The 17,373-nt window shown below is 45.6% G+C and overlaps 1 protein-coding gene across 1 annotated transcript in view; it reads left to right on the top strand.

Annotated features, from left to right (window-relative positions):
* Window positions 1-17,373, top strand: part of LOC117368842 — a 211,742-nt gene that overhangs the window by 87,555 nt on the left and 106,814 nt on the right. The window contains 1 exon segment of the mRNA XM_033962586.1: window positions 13,224-13,301. Coding sequence (XP_033818477.1) covers window positions 13,224-13,301 — 78 coding nt within the window.

The following is a 17,373-nucleotide window of genomic DNA, read 5'->3' as shown; positions in this document are numbered from 1 at the left end:
TTTTCTGATGTATTTAGTACAGGTTGTATGTCAGCAGATCCTGTTCTACCAACTTGCATGAACACAGAGGTTTTGTTAGTGGGTTTTGTATACTAAGCTCCTAGAGTGTTGAAAGTCTATTAAATTGCTGCATTTTTACTGAAAGCTTTATGGGGTTTGCTTGATATTCTTTGGTGATCATAATATCTTCAGACTCTTGATCTTCAGACTCTTGATCCAGGTCATATAGGGCATTTTCGATAGGACGTCTAAAGGCTCCTTTTACGAAGGTAAGCTAGCGTTTTTAGCACACGCACCAGATTAGCGTGCGCTATAGCGCATGTTACCCGAAAAACTATCACCTGCTCAAGAGGAGGCGGTAGTGGCTAGTGCACATGGCATTTTAGTGCACGCTATTCTGCGCGTTAAGGACCTAACACACCTTCGTAAAAGGAGCCCTAAGTCTGAGTTTGGACGTTTCCTGTAAGACGTCCAAAAGTCATGGTGAGGAATGTCTATTTTTTAAACCGCTAAATGTCTAATTTTTTAAAATGATCTATTTGGATATCTTGGACGTTAGGACGTCCAGCCTAAGGACGCCTAAATTTGTTCACCATTTTCAACCACAAAAACATCCAAGTTCAAAACATGTTTCTCAAATTTATTAAAAATTTGATATACTGCCTTAATATTGTCAAAGTGATGTAAACTACATTAAAAATAAAGTTTAAAACTAATAATAATATCATTCAAAACTATTCCTGTATAAATCTTTATTCATTTTAAAACATACACAAAGTGCATACAGAAATACAACAATTGGCACCAAATAACAGCACTTATTACTAACAAATAATAATATAGACATCTTTTCTCCCCCTCCCCCCCAACCTGGATGTGTGTAAAACTCAATAATATAGAAGACTTTGACTATTAATTGGTGGATACAAAATTTGCTAATGGGCCCCAAATGTCATTGAAGTTTTTACCATAACCCTTTAGTTCCGCATTCATACATTCGTATCGATAACACAAGCACAGGGATTCCCACCAAAAGCTGTGATTCAGCCACAAATTTGGACTTGGAGGATGAGATGTACAGCGTCAGCATCTATGAGACAGACTTGTTTTTTTTCTGTTACATAGAATTTTTTGGACCCCTGTTCGTTTGTAAAAATCAGATCGTTCAAAGTCTAATAGATGCTGGCACTGTCATCTTGATATAGGGACGCTGGATCACATGTTGTACTTTTGCCCCTTAATATTAGTCTTCTGGAAGTTGATATGGGTTTCAATTAATAGGATATTAGATACTTCCATTCCTATGTCATACGATATAGTGCTCTTTGGAACTATATTACAACCCAAGTCTCCAATTTCTGTAGCTAAGAATAGATTACTTCTTGAAATGACTGCTATACAAATGATTACAAAAAACTGGAAGAATTGCAATATCATTCAAAACTATTAACATACTATTAGCATATCATTGCTAGATGAATTGGAACATGGGGAAAGGAGGGTGGAACTACAATCATTTCTAGAAAAGAGGAGAAGGGTAGTACTAAAGGGAAGGGAAGCTATGCTCTTCCTTAATTATGTTTAAGTGGCGGGAAGTCATTGAGATGATCAGATGGAAGGTCACAAGTTATATGCGTCCTTAAACATAAATGTTTTTTAAATTTGTTTTAAATTTATCAATATTTTTCTCTTCTCTTATGTGGGCAGGCAAAGAATTCCAGTGTTCAGGCACACTTACTGAAAAAATACGTTTCCGGGTAGTGTCATAAAAGAGATGTCTGACTGAGGGGATATGTAATAGATTTTGGGTATTTGATCTTAATGTTCTGATGGAACTGTAAGGAATAATCAGCCTGTTAAGAAAGTGGGAATATGGAGGGATTTTATTTTAAACGTTAACATTAGCAGTACAACGTTAACAGTAAAACATCTAAATCCAGACCATTTGGATATGGGAGGGGCCAACATTGCAATGGACTGACCACCCAAACATGCCAACAGGGCAGTGGGGCATCTTAGAGAGCACTGCCTTGAAATTCTCATAAAGAGTGCCAGATGTACATCTTACCATAACCCCCTTATGATTTCTGATAAGCCCTCCAAAACGCTCCCAAAACCTACTACACCCACCTGTCTACCACCCCAGTAGCCCAGTAGCTAGATGGCACCTATATGGCAGTATAATAGGGTTTTAGTAGGCTCACATTTTCTACCATAAATGTAGTGGTTGGATTATAGGCCTGGTTCCTCCTCTGTATGGTTCACCAGCCCACTCACCAGGCTACTTAAGATACCTGTGTGCTGCTTTACTAGGCTATTGTCCTAGAGACAGGTATTGTAGCACTGCCGATACCTGGTCTTCAGGACATCAGTACAATGCTCACTACAACGCCTTTCGCTCTGCGACGTGCTTCCTCCAAGTAGGAAGTCCTGCTGGATCTCACTGGAACAAATATGGAACAAACTTGGCACAATAGTCAGTTCAGGGTTCAAACACAAAAACACTTTATTGTGTCCTGAAAAGGGGAGTCTGCCTCCGGGCAGTCCTGACTCCCAAAATACAACTCTTAGTCCATAAATCAAAATTATAGCAGAGTATGAACAGCAGAGCACAGCTGCCACCTTACTTCAGGTAAGCAGAAAAAACAAAAGAAAAGAATCACAGTCCAAAAACACTGTTGACTAATAGTCCATAAAATATGAGTCCAATATGCTGCTGTTTTCACCTTGACTAGTCACACAGCAGTCTGACTAGCCGTCCTAGCAGCGTTCTACTCAAGCCCTGCAATGTTCCAGGCTTGTGCCTCAATCAGTTTAACTTATCTGATTGGGGGGAGGGGAACAGGAGCAAGCGAATCCACTATTAAAGGTTCTGTAAAACAGAACGCCACGAATGGCCCCACTAACCCACCTATATGGAACGTGGATTCTCCCCAACTTACTTCCTGCCCTCAGTAAAGTTATAACAGCTGCACAACCTAATAAACTTCAGGGAGACAGTTATCTGCAGCTTATAACAAAAAGTATAGTTACTTACCTGTAACGTAGGTTCTCCGTGGACAGCAGGATAGTTAGCCACATATGGGTGTTGTCCCAACACCTCCCAATTTGCGGATAAGCTCTCCAATAGCTCAGAGAGATTTTTTTTTTTTTTTTCTCTGAGCATGTGCAGTGCCCGGGCCCCACTGGGCATGCCTGAGCCCTACCCATTTCCCCCTGCTTCCCCCTAATCCCCAGGATGTTCCTAGCTGTGGCCGGGTCGGCCGTATGGGGAGGCGGGTGGGTTGTGTGGCTGACTATCCTGCTGTCCACGGAGAACCTACGTTACAGGTAAGTAACTACACTTTCTCCTAGGACAAGCAGGATGAGTCAGCCACATATGGGTGACTCCCTAGCCGAGGGATGTACCGACTGGACCTGTGCCTTAGCGCTTTGTGCATCCCTCGCCTGGCTGTGGAGGCCGAGCCGGGCAGGGTAATCAGGCAAAGCAGGTAAGGTTGTGGAAACAAGGTTTTAGATAAAGTGCTGTGTTAACTGAGCAATAATATTCACAGAACAGTGAACTGGTCAATGACAATCAATGAACAGTGAGAGACCAACTGGTCCAAAGTGACAATTCGTACTTGCATGTGAGAATTCATACTTGCCTATTCCACATTCAGTCTAGACAGGAGTGCTGGAAGACCTACTTAACTCACAGAACAGTGAAACTGGTCAATGACAATCAATGAACAGTGAGAAAACCAACTGGTCAACAGTGACAATTCTTAACTGGTCAACAGTGACAATTCGTACTTGCATATGAGAATTCATACTTGCCTATTCCACATTCAGACTAGACAGGAGTGCTGGAAGACCTACTTAACTCACAGAACGGCGAAAACTGGTCAATGACAATGAATGAACAGTGAGAAAACCAACTGGTCAACGGTGACAATTCATAACTGGTCAATAGTGACAATTCGTACTTGCATATGAGAATTCATACTTGCCTATTCCACCTTCAGACTAGACAGGATTGCTGGAAGACCTACTTAACTCACAGAACAGTGAAATTGGTCAATGACAATCAATGAACAGTGAGAAACCAACTGGTCAACAGTGACAAATCGTACTTGCATGTGAGAATTCATACTTGCCTATTACACATTCAGTCTAGAAGGAGTGCTGGAAGACCTACTTAATCAATATCTATAACACCCTATTTGAACAGTGTTTGTCGATATTTATAACACCCTACTTGATCAGTGTTTGTCAAGGCTGTGCTAGTGGTTGCTGTCCCTCCTGGGAGGGAACCTGTGCTTGGTGAAGGTGTGTATGGAGGACCATGTGGCTGCATCGCAGATGTCCCCTATTGGTGTGTGGTGCAGATGTGCCGTTGTGTTGGCTATGGTTCTGCGCTGGTGGGCGTTGGCTCCCACCTGCGGTTGATGCTGCGCTTTTCTATAGGTGAAGGGGATGCACTCTTATATCCAGCGCGCGCGCCTGCATTTGGTGGCCGGAAGTCCCGGTCTGTTTTGGTCGTAGGAGACGAACAATTGAGGCTTGTCTAATCTGCTGCATAGTCAGGGCCCGCACACAGTCCAGGAGGTGTTGCTGAGGTGGCAGTGTGCCTCCCTGTGGGGAGATGTAGAGTGCCGGGAGGCCCGTTGAAGCCGCCTTCGGCAAGAATCGGGGATGGGTACTGGGTACCACCCTGTTCTCATGAGGGAGTGTGTCGGTAGACACGATGATCAGGGTTTTCCCAGCCAGGAATACGGGATCTGCCTCCCCCAAAGGTTTGAAGGGGTCGAGGTGAGATGATGCGGCACCAAGTTGAGGTCCCATCCGGGCGGTGGTGGTCTGACCGGTGGGTGCAGATTGGACAGTCCCTTCATGAAATTTTGTGATTACTGGATGCCTCGACACTGGTTTGCTGTCTAGGCCAGCGTGGTATGCCGTGATTGCACTTAGGTGGACCTTGATGGAAGTGGGTTTTAGGTCCCCCTGAGATAAGCTCAGTATGTACTGCAGGATGTCCGGTATGGGGCAGTTGTAGGGGTCTCGCTGCGTGTCTGTGCACTGGTAGCGGAACCTTCTCCCTTTCAACCCATAGCGTTTTCTGGTTGAAGGTCTTCTGGCTGCCATAAGAGTGTGCTCCACGTCTTGTGGTAGGTTCATCCTCTCATCATCCATGCGGTCAGGGCTAAGGAACGCAGGTGGTGGAGGGGGTAATGAGAACTGCACTGATCTGGAGCGGGGAGAGGTGGGTGAACCGCTATCCCTTGCCAGAACGGGAACCATGGTTGCAGGAGCCCGATCAGGGCAATCATGATCACCGTTGCTCTGTCCTGAAGAATCTTCTGCAGGACTTAGGGTGTTCAAACTCACAGACAGACCGTCGGGGCTGAGATGGCGATGGGTTGATCTCTTTGCGCAGAAGGTCGAGTATTTTGAGTTCGGTTCGGTTGCAAACAGGTCGATGCTCGGTGTGCTCCAGGTGCTGAAGATCTTCTTAATCGCCGCTGGGTTGAGACACCACTCATCGGGATCCAGCTGGTGGCTGAGTCTTTCTGCCAGGTCGTTCTGCTCCCACAGGAGGTAAGTTGCCTGGATGGTGCATTGAATGGAGTTGGAGAACTCCCACATGTGGCAAGCTTCCTTGCATAGCGAGGTTGACCCTGTCCCTCCCTGTTTGCTGATATAGTGCGAGGCCACCTGGTTTTCTGTTTGGGTGAGGACTGCCCTGCCTGTTTGAAGGTTTCGAGGGCATTCCCTAAGGCCCTGAGCTCCAGTGGGTGGGTGATCAGAGGTTGGGTACACTGGTCTCAGTGATGTCTGAGGTGCCCTTTCAGGGATCACATGAGTAGTCTGGTGTGCTGCACAACAAAGACCGGAGCGTGCTGACGATGAGCTGCTGGCAGGGAAGCACTGGGCCAGGGATGTCATGGCGTTGATCTGGTAGTCCCGTAGGACGGCCTTGGTCTGCGTGGTGTCGATGACTGCCCAGATGAACGATATCCCCTGGGTGGGTATCAGGTTGGGCTTCATGTAGTTGATGAGGAACCCCAGTTCTTGGAGGAGGGTTATGGTGGTTAACGGGGCTGCCAGCTGTCGAGATAAGATAGGACGCGCACCCCTTGAATGCGAGGATGTGCCACTGCCACGCACTTTGTGAACGCTCTTGGAGCCGTTGAGAGTCCAAGGGGCAGGACCTTGTACTGGAGGCGTCTGTCTTGGCTTTAGAAGCGACGATGCCTCCTGTGGGCTGGGTGCATGGGATACTAGCCAATACTCGGGCTGTAACAGGGCCAAGACTGTACCCAGAGAGTGCATCTGGACCTTGTGTATATATCTGTTGAGCTTACAGAGATCCAGGGACGAGCGTTGTCCTTGTCCATGGTGACGCGGGGGTTCCCGGAGTAGAAACCCCTTGGTGATCTCCTCTGTTCGTCACCGCATCTATTGATTCTGCCGAAGCAGGTCCTCTCCTTGCTGCAGGAAAGTTGGGTCGTCAGATGGAGGGTGCCCCGCCCACTTGGGGGGGGGGGGGCGGGAGTGGAGACGAATTCGGAATCCCTGCTTGATGATGCTGAGGGCCCACTGGTCGATGGTGATCCTGGGCCAAGTCTTCGCAGACAATCTGATCCTGCTGGGCCGGAGGGTGGTCAAGGTTCTATTTTTGTCTTGGGGAGAGGGCTGCCCTTGGATGCCCCTGCCCCTCGGGCGGTGCTTGTTTGCGTAGCAGTTATGTTACTGTTGCGAGTGCTGGGGCACAGACTGCTGTCAGTGTGGACTGGCTCAGTTGTAAGCTGGAGTCTCTATTTTATTTTATTTATTTATTTCCTCTCACTGGCCTCCTGATAAAGCCGCATCTGGAACTGGAGCGCAGCAATTCGTGCGCTCAGCATTGCGCCCTCGAAGGTCTTTTTCCCCGTGGAAACCAGGGTTTTTCAGGTCCTTCCCTGACGGGGGTTGGAGGGGGGGGGTCGTGCTGCCCTGTTTCTCTTAAGCTACCGCAATGTCCATGTATGGCTGCTGCGGGTTGTCGAATCCCTGGGCTGGAAAGATCTGGTACTTCAATCCCAGTCTCCTTGATGTTGGTTGCCCTGAGGAGGGAGTCAGCCAAATCTTGTCCCTGCAGTCCAGGAGGTTCTTGTGGACTGGAATCGCCACTGCCTGCGTGAAGTACTGGTACTGGTAGTTCAGGCCTTGTAGTACTCTGTCTTGGGTACTTGTTGTCCCCCCATGTGGATTTTTTAGTAAATATTTATTTATTTTTGTGGGTGGTGACTCGGGGCGTGGCTGGAGGCTGGTGTGTAGCTTGTTCCTCCGTTGCTTGGGTGCATGGCCTGCCGCTGAACCACGCCATGTTGTTGTGCGTGGCTCCCTCTAAAGGGGGGCATTGTGGGGAGTGTAGCCCGCTGAGAGAGGAGTGGGTCAGCAGGAGGATTAACTGTGGCTGCTGGTCCCACCCCTGGTGGTTCGCAGGTTCATGTGCTGCTCCACTTGACTGGTTGGGTGGCTCCATGTACCCCACCACCCTTCTCTGTCCTTCTTGAGAGGGGGGGAGAGCCTGCAGAGAGGGGGCAGGATGCACCCCTTCATCTGTGCCAGTGCTCCTGGCTGCGTTTCCCACTGTGCCTGGAGGCAGAGAAAGAGGAGTGATAATGCCTCTTGAGTGGGCTTCTGCTGCTGTACTGCCTATTGTATATTAAACTGTACAGCGCTGCATATGCCTTTCAGTGCTATAGAAATCATGAATAGTACAGAGTCCCTCATGCTAGCTGGAAAAACACTCTGCCTAGGTTTTATGAAGAGCAAACAGCTTTTAGACTGAGGAGTTTCAAACCCCCACCCTTGGAGAGGCATGGTCTGACATGCCGCATCTCTGAAGATATCAGCACCCTGCTGAGAAAGGCAGACTCCTCGTTCCCAACCTGAGAGGGGGAGGGGACAGGGGTGGGAAAGGTGTGAATTGTAGACTCTGCAGGACCCCAAGAGGGAAAGAAACATCGAGTTGGTTTTTTTTTTTTTCAGCATGTCCTTTATAAGCTGAACTCTGGGGCAGCATGTCTCCTACTGGGGGGAGAGGTCTGCAGGTCCCCTCCAAGGGAAAGAAGCATGGGAGATTCTTTCTCCTTAAATTCAGATTGGGAGGAGGGTGGGGCAGAGCCCTCGGGGCTGCAACAGATTATCAGAGGTTTTCCCAAAAACAAGCAGATAGGACTTACCTTTGAACCCCAATCGGCTCCCTTCAGAGGCCGGCTGTAAGAGGCAGCATGCCGTCTGGAGGGTGAAAGCCCCGATCTGTTGCTTGCAGAGGCTGTGGATTTACGCAGCAGCATGCAAGACTCCTATCGGCTGCCCTGCAGAGGATGGCTGCGTGGCAACATGCAAGGATTCCTGGAGAGATCTCTCGGTCTGGCGAGACTCCTATCGGCTGCCCTGCAGAGGTTGGTTCTAAGCGGCAACATGCAGGGACTCCGGGAGATATTTCTCTACCGGGCCAAGTGCAGGCGGGGGGATTAGCTGAGCCAGGGCATCCTGGAGGTTCCTTGCCACTGTAGCATGTGGATCCCCCGCTGCTGCATTCTGATGAGGATGGCTGCTGGAGGAAGATTCTCGGGCCTCACTTCTCTTCATGCCCTGCGGAGGCTGGCTGTCAGCAGCAACATGCAAGAACTCCTGGAGAGATCTCTCGGTCTGGTGAGACTCCTATCGGCTTCCTGCAGGGGCCGACGGCTAGCGACAGCATGCAAGACTTCCGGGAGAGATTTCTCGACTGGGCAAGTTGCAGTCGGGGGGGTTGACTGAGCCAGGACGTCCTGGAGGCTCCTCACCGGATTCGTCTGTGGATCCCCCGCTGCTACGCTCCGATGAGGATGGCTGCTGGAGGGAGATTCTCGGGCCTCACTTCTCTTCATGAAGTCTCTCAGTGCCCTCTTCCTTAGCTTGCGTGCACGTGGTGACATGTGCGCACAATGCAAGCCACACGGAAACCTCGAGCGCCGGATCCAATCAGTGGGCGCACAATTCGTGAGGATCCAGTGTGTTCATCCTCCTCCTGCATCCCAGTTGTTTCTTTAGATGATTCAGGCATCTTCAAGTTGATGAGTAGAAAAGTTGTAATGGAGAGCTGTAGAAAATCCGACCGATGGGAACGGGCGGAAACTAAAGACTGGGGATTAGGGGGAAGCAGGGGGAAATGGGTAGGGCTCGGGCATGCCCAGTGGGGCCCGGGCACTGCACATGCTCAGAGAAAAAAAAAAAAAAAATCTCTCTGAGCTATTGGAGAGCTTATCCGCAAATTGGGAGGTGTTGGGACAACACCCATATGTGGCTGACTCATCCTGCTTGTCCTAGGAGAAACGTTTTTTTTCACACACACAGCACACAGCAGCCCTTGTCTCATTCAGTCCTCTGAGCAGCTTGCTTTGCATATCATACAAGGAAATTACTACTGTTGCTTTCAAACTAACCAGCACTGCCACTTAGCTAAGATCCATACAGACATCTTCAGGCAATCCCTTAGTCTGCACCCATTCCATGGGCTCTGGTGCTGTCGGCTGGCTGGCTTCACAGTCATTGTCACATTCTCTCATTTCAATATCCTGAGATCCAAGAGCCCCATCAGGTGAGTACTCTCCTCTAGCTGACCCAGGCCAGACTGCCTTTCTTCTCCTGAGAGCAGCCTCTAAATGGCTCAAACGAGCCTGCCCTGTTCTGAGAGAGGGAGGAGCTACCTGCCTTGCCTCCTTAGCTTTTCCTGGAGTTTTAATTATCCTTTTCAGCTGGGGACTAGCAGAGGGAGCAGTATGCCTCAGAAGCTGTTCTAGGCTGTTCCCCTGTTCCTCCTGTACTCCCTTCACCTGGTTTGTTTCAGCATTAAAGGGGAAGTCAGCAATTTCTTTTCTCCTGTGTATCCTAGGGCTAGCTTTAGCACTAGGATTACTAGGCACGAGTCCACCTTTAGGTCTAGGATCGTGACAGTATGTACTGTTTCATTCAGATCTTTGTGGGTGGGAGAGGGTCAGTGACCACTGGGGGAGTGTGTGTGTGTGTGAGGGTCATTACTTAATCCCTCCAGTGGTCATCTGGTTAGTTTGGGTACGTTTTTGGCACATGGATGGTTGTAAAACAAGTTCATCCTGGATGTCTTGGGAAATGTTTGATTATTACTGCAAGACATCCAAGTGCTAAGCCCGCCTATATCATGCCTCCAAAACGCGCCCTTAAACAGCTAAGAAGCCTAGCCAGTTGACACTTTCCAAAAATGCCAGGACTAGTAGTAGATTTAAAACAAACCAGTAAAAATATTCCTTCATTCAATATGTAATTAACCTCCTTCTTTACAAAGCCACACTAGCATTTTTAATGTGGCCATGGCGGTAAAAGCTTAGCCGCTCATAGTAATTCCATGAGCATCAGAGCTGTTACCACGGTGGCCGGAGCTAAAAATGCTAGCGCAGCTTTGTAAAGGAGGAGTTAAGCTCTGGAATGTGGTGAAAGAAATTAGCATAGTAGGGTTTAAAAAAGGTTTGGATAATTTATTTGTTCAAAAAAAAAAATTCTTTATTTATTCAATTTTAATTGAACATATAGCATATATATGCATTAAGAAACATAAATTTTAAAAAAGCTATAACACCAAAAATTCAACAAAGGATTATCCTTATGGAACCTAACATAAAGGTGAATTTTCATAGCAGATTTCTCTATAAGTCCTTACGCTATTACGATGGACTTGGGAAAATTGACTGCTTATTTCTAGGATAAGCAGCATAAAATCTGTTCTACTCTTTTGGGAATTTTGCCAGGTACTTGTGACCTGGGTTGGCCACTATTAGAAACCTTTGGTTTGTCCCAGTAAGGCAACTCATTTTATGTTCTTAGTTGAAATATGGCCTGTGTCAACTCAAATGGCTACATAGAATATTTTATTGAACGGCATTTATAATAAAGGACAAGTGTGCTCCATTTTCTGGTCATCGCCACTGTTATGGTTTCCTTAAAAACCACAAAAATGGATGTCCATATCTGACCTGCATACTTGGGCGTTCATATTTTAAACTGCATATTCTAAATTTAAAATCTAGTTTTAACTTTGTGCAGTGGCAGTATTGAAGCCAATGAGTTAAAATATGTTTAACTACATAAAGTGAATTTGAGTCCTAAGTAACTGTATTGGGAAGAACAGGGAGGATGAATATTTTGGTGTAGCTCATGCACTATTCTCTTTTCCATCTGCCAAGGGTTGTAAATTTAAAAGATTTCAATTTCTGCTGTCCTTTCAAGTGGCATTAATGGGTTAAGGATTTGGCTCTCTTGATTATGTCAACTGACTCTTATCTGCAATTTCAACATGTCTTAAAAAAGTATCTTTTTACTGAATACTTTGAAAATTAGGCACGTTCTGCCTTTCTTCTCACCTTTTGTACTCAGAATCTTTTGTGAACCGCATAGAACTTAGCGGTATTTGCGGTACAGAAGTGATTTTTTATGTTATCTTTTTTGTTATGCCAAAGCAGCTCATCATTAATCATGAGATTCACTCTGACATAATGCTTTTACATCTATAACTGAAATTTATTATTTGTTGCCTTTCCTAAAATGATGTGAAAAGCTAATACCCTTTCTTCTATTTGCTGAATAGAGACATGTATACTATTCACAAATAAGTGCATGATAAGCAGAATTCTTTTCTTATTCATTCCAACCTTCAAATTCCACAGATAAAAAAGGGGAAAATTACATTTCATAAAATGCTCACGTTAAGCCTGTAATTCTGGGGTTTTAATAACCTTCAATATACATATTAGGGTTTAAGAAATGGGGATTGCATTCCTTTTTGCTATTCATAGAAACAGAAACTTGATGGCAGATAAAATGGCTGATCACGTCTGCTCATTCACAGCATCACTATCTCCTCCTCTTCCTAAGAGATCCCACATGCCTGTCCTACGCTTTCTTAATTCAGACACAATCTTTGTCTCTACCACCTCTACTATAAAAAAGTATTTCCTTAGATTACTCCTGAGTCTATCACCTCTTAACTTCATTCTATGCTCTCTCATTCCCTTCTCTACAGTCTGTCCAGCTGGTAAAGTTTCAAGTTTTATTTTATTTGATATACCACTTATAAAGCCTAAACTGTTTCCATACAAATTGTATACAATTATATAAAAAAATAGAGGGAACATACAAAATAGTTATTTAAAAAATATAAGGGACTAACATACATGACACAAAAAGGAAAAAGGAAGGGGAGAGGAACAAACCAAATGGGAATGGGTTAAAGGAGTAGAGATAGAGATGGAGATGAAAGAAAAGAAATAAAAAGAGAGAGAGAACCTATAGGAGGAAAATAAGGATTATAGGAAAATAACCTATAAGTGGAAAATAAGGAGTACTAGTTTAGGTTTCGAACGCATCTTTGAAAAGGAAAGTTTTGAGGCCATATTTAAACTTCTGGAGACAGCTTTCTTGACTGAGGTTAATGGGAAGGGGTAGGGCAGGTCATTCCACATTGTTGGTGCAACAACAGCAAAAATTGTTTTCTGGTGGCGTCGTAACTATTTGGCACATGGAAGGGATGGCAAGAAGATGTTTTTGTGTAGACCTAAGTACTCTGGACATGGTATATGGCAGGGGTGTCAAAGTCCCTCCTTGAGGGCCGCAATCCAGTTGGGTTTTCAGGATTTCCCCAATGAATATGCATGAGATCTATTAGCATACAATGAAAGCAGTGCATGCAAATAGATCTCATGCATATTCATTGGGGAAATCCTGAAAATCAGACTGGATTGTGGCCCTCGAGGAGGGACTTTGACATGCAGGCGAGTGGCTCATTTGCACTTTAAAAGCGAGGAACAGAATCTTAAATGAAATACAGTGTGCTATAGGCAGCCAGTGTGCGTCTATTAGAAGGGGTGTCATGTGGTCGTAGTGTCCCTGTTCTTAACTGTATTTAGTCCCATGCTTCCTGTGAAGAAGAATAATTACAAATCACAAGATATTTTGAATAAACATTGCTGGATACTGGAGAGGAAAACAGTGCAGGTGTTTAGACAGGATAGCACACTGTGTTGTTGATTATTAGACAGGCTGGTAGATTTAGGGTCTGAAGGTTTAGCAGGGTCAGATCTCCATACAAAAGGATAAGGGATGTTAGGAGCAAGTGTAAATCTGCCTTTTTCTTTGCAGAGATCCTGGTATCTAACCACAAATTCTCTCTTCTTCAGAGATCTGCAGCACTTCCTCTGGGATGAATGTTGTGTTCTGCAGTCAGTGTCCTGCTGTCTGGAGCTTTATGCTCACAGGTAATGGGATTAACACCCAATAGAGCAGAGAGTTGATTATAAAAAATGAACTAAAAACATTTCTTGTTAGAGGTTTGAATGAAGTATTGTGATAACTGTATTTATTAACTTGAATATGTGGAATTATAGTAAAAAAATATGAAAAGTTGTCAGTGATAAATTTATGGGACTTACAGGAGAGTAGAAAACAGTTGCCTCAGCCAATAGCAGTGGTAGCAGCATATAGGACAGTGGTCTCAAACTCAAACCCTTTGCGGCGCCACATTTTGGATTTGTAGGTACTTGGAGGGCCTCAGAAAAAATAGTTAATGTCTTATTAAAGAAATGACAATTTTGCATGAGGTAAAACTCTTTGTAGTTTATAAATCTTTCCTTTTGGCTACGTCTTAATTATCATATTGTAATTTATAGCTAAACAGATATATGAGCAAGTTACTGTTTTATTTTACTTTTGTGATTATGATAAAACATATTGAGGACCTCAAAATAGTACCTGGCTGGCCACATGTGGCCCCTGGGCCGCAAGTTTGAGACCACTGATATAGGACATCAGGTGGCCCCTCCTCAGGGCCAGCAGAATTGATCTGCAACCAGCAGGAGTGTTGGGGTTCAGACTACTTTCTACTAGCCATGTGACTGCTGGTGAGGAGGTACCTGAATTCAGGATACTACATGGGGGCTATGCTCAAAGAAGGCAAGCCAGCTGATCCAGTTGTAAGAAAGTTCAGGATTAAGCAGATGTTTGGATCATGTACAGTTTGGGTTCTTATTGTTCAGTAAATTAAACTGCAGCCCTGCTGTTACCCGAACAAATGGTCTGGCCTTCCTCACCGCTGGAATTGTTGTCTATGTGGGTTGATGGTGCTTCAGGGGCTGGACAGAGTTGTCACAGATGCTTAAGTTATGAGGGAGGGAGCAAGTGTTCTTAACTTCTCACATGTTTCAAACAGTTTGATTATTTTAATTTGAAATGAATCTTGATTGTACATTTCTTAAGGGAGTGATCATCTGCCCCAGTGGAATGTTACCGCAGTGAGACGTCACTTGGTTTATCTCTATTTTGTGCTATTTTCCAGTGTACAGAATCTATCAGCTGGCTAAGGAGCTAGTTTGCTGCATCACCTGAGATAAAAATTACATTCATCAGAGTAACAAAATATGTTTGCTTGTTTCTATTAAAAACAAGTGTATATTTAGAAGTATGTTTAGCTTGGTGAAGTACAAGCTATAGGGCTTATTTGCTAAGGCCCGGATTCTCTATATTGTGCTGAATTCGGCAGCCGCCTAAAAAGCAGCCGCCAATCATGTGTATAGAGAATCGCACCTCCGGGTTTTCCAGGCCTACATTTTTGGCACTTATCTTTGTCATGAATCACATCTACGTATGCGATTTAAGGCACCTAACACCACTTCCAGTATTAGCCACACGTTAAGGGCCATAAAGCCAATAGGCACTGTAATGTTTTTTACCATTTTAAACAGCATTTCTCAATTAAGTTAGGTGGTGGTAGAATTTCTCCCTAAAAGCTTTCGCTTATAAATGGGGAAAGCGTCTCGGACGTCTCGGTGGGAGATACGCCAGCCACCAGTGACCATAACATGGTATGGTTTAACCTTAAGAAAGGCTTCCCTAGATCACAAACAAAAACAAGGGTACTCAATTTCAGGGGCACTGACTTCGCACACATGGGAGATTTCGTCTACCAGACGCTGCAGGTTCAAGAAGTAACTGATAATGTGGAAGCTATGTGGTCAACCTTGAAATCGATCCTTCATGAGGCAACTATCCGCTACATAAAATCGGTAACCAAACAACAAAGAAAAAGGAAACCCCAATGGTTCACAGATGAGGTATCATACCTCGTCAAGGAGAAGAAAAGTGCATTTCTCTCATACAAACGCATGGGGGAAAAAGAAGCAAACATTGAATACAGGACAAAGTCTGCAGCGGTCAAAACAGCAGTCAAGGAGGCCAAACTTCATATGGAAGAAACTCTAGCGAAGAACATCAAGAAAGGGGACAAATCCTTCTTCAGGTACATTAGCAACAGGAAAAAGAACACAAACGTGATAGTACGCCTTAGAACGCCAGACGGGAATTATGTGGAAACTGACTCCGATAAAGCCAAACTACTGAATGATTACTTCTGTTCAGTCTTTACCTGCGAGGCACCAGGGCATGGGCCTTGGCTGGATGCAAAGCAAAGCATGGATGACCCATTTCAGAAGTTTGAGTTCACACCAGCTGATGTTTACAGAGAACTGTCAAGACTCAAGGTGAACAAAGCCATGGGACCGGACAATCTGCACCCAAGAGTGAACATAAGAACATAAGAACATAAGCAGTGCCTCCGCCGGGTCAGACCATAGGCCCATCCTGCCCAGCAGTCCGCTCCCGCGGCGGCCCAAACAGGTCATGACCTGTCTGTATCACCAGAAGGGGCTCCCTTGCCACCTTGGTTTCTCATTTAAGTCCTGTCTTCCTATCGAAGTCCTAACCCTCCGGTCTTGCACATGCACGACCTGGTTTGGTTTCTATACTCATTACCTGGTTAGCTTTCTATACTTGTGTTACATCCCAGCTCCTCCCTCAGTATCCCATGATCCCTTTATCCTTCAGGAATCCGTCCAATCCCTGTTTGAATCCCTGTACCGTACTCTGCCTGTTCACTTCCTCTGGTAGCGCATTCCAAGTGTCCATGACCCTTTGGGTGAAAAAAAACGTCCTTGCGTTTGTTTTGAACCTATCTCCCTTCAGTTTCTCCGAATGCCCCCTCGTATTTGCTGTCCCCTTCAGTCTGAAGAATCTGTCCCTATCCACCCTCTCTATGCCCCTCATGATCTTGAAGGTCTCTATCATATATCCCCTGAGCCCCCTTTTCTCCAGAGAGAAGAGCCCCAGCCTATCCAACCTCTCGTCGTATGGGCAGTTTTCCAGCCCTTTTACCATTTTCGTTGCTCTCCTTTGGACTCTCTCAAGTACCGCCATGTCCTTCTTGAGGTGCGGTGACCAATACTGAACGCAGTATTCCAGATGTGGACGCACCATCGCTCGATACAATGGCATGATGACTTCCCGTGTTCTGGTTGTTATGCCCTTCTTTATGATGCCAAGCATCCTGTTGGCTTTTTTCGAGGCTGCTGCGCACTGTGCAGATGGCTTCAGTGATGCATCCACCAGCACACCCAAGTCTCTCTCAAGTCTGCTGTCTCCCAACAATACCCCCCCAATTTGTAGTTGAACAACGGGTTCTTTTTCCCTATATGCATGACCTTGCATTTGTCCACGTTAAAGCGCATTTGCCATTTGTTTGCCCAGTCTTCCAGCTTGTCCAGGTCTCTTTGTAGTGCTCAGAGAGCTATGCGATGTATTGGCGGAACCGTTAGCCATGCTCTTCAATCTCTCCCTAAGTACGGGGAGAGTCCCCCTGGACTGGAAAACTGCCAACGTTGTTCCTCTGCACAAAAAAGGTTGCAGAGCGGAGGCTGCGAATTACAGACCAGTAAGTCTCACATCAATAGTGTGTAAACTCATGGAAATTCTACTTAAAGGGAAATTAGACACGATATTGGATGAGGGAAATCTAAGGGATCCCTGTCAACATGGATTCACTAGGGGCAGGTCATGCCAATCCAATCTTTTCAGCTTCTTTGACTGGGTGACAGGAAAGCTAGACTCGGGAGATTCTCTGGACATAGTGTACTTGGATTTCAGTAAAGCGTTTGACAGTGTCCCACACCGTAGACTATTAAACAAGATGAAATCGATGGGGTTAGGTGAGAAACTAACTGCATGGGTCAATGATTGGCTGAGTGGAAGACTTCAGAGGGTGGTGGTCAATGGCACCCTCTCTAAGACATCAGAGGTGACTAGCGGAGTGCCACAGGGCTCAGTCCTGGGACCATCCCTTTTTAACAAATTCATAAGGGACTTGACCCGAGGGCTTCAGGGAAAAGTAGCGCTGTTTGCCAACAACGCCAAACTGTGTAATTTAGTAGGTGAAAGCGATCTCACGGATGGTATGACGCAGGATCTGATCAAGTTGGAAAACTGGTCCTCAACATGGCAGCT

This window comes from Geotrypetes seraphini, chromosome 11 (genome assembly GCF_902459505.1).
Source record: "Geotrypetes seraphini chromosome 11, aGeoSer1.1, whole genome shotgun sequence".
Lineage (NCBI taxonomy): Eukaryota > Metazoa > Chordata > Amphibia > Gymnophiona > Dermophiidae > Geotrypetes > Geotrypetes seraphini.
The sequence above is the reverse complement of the archived record's forward strand: the minus strand, read 5'-3'. Positions and strand labels throughout refer to the sequence as shown.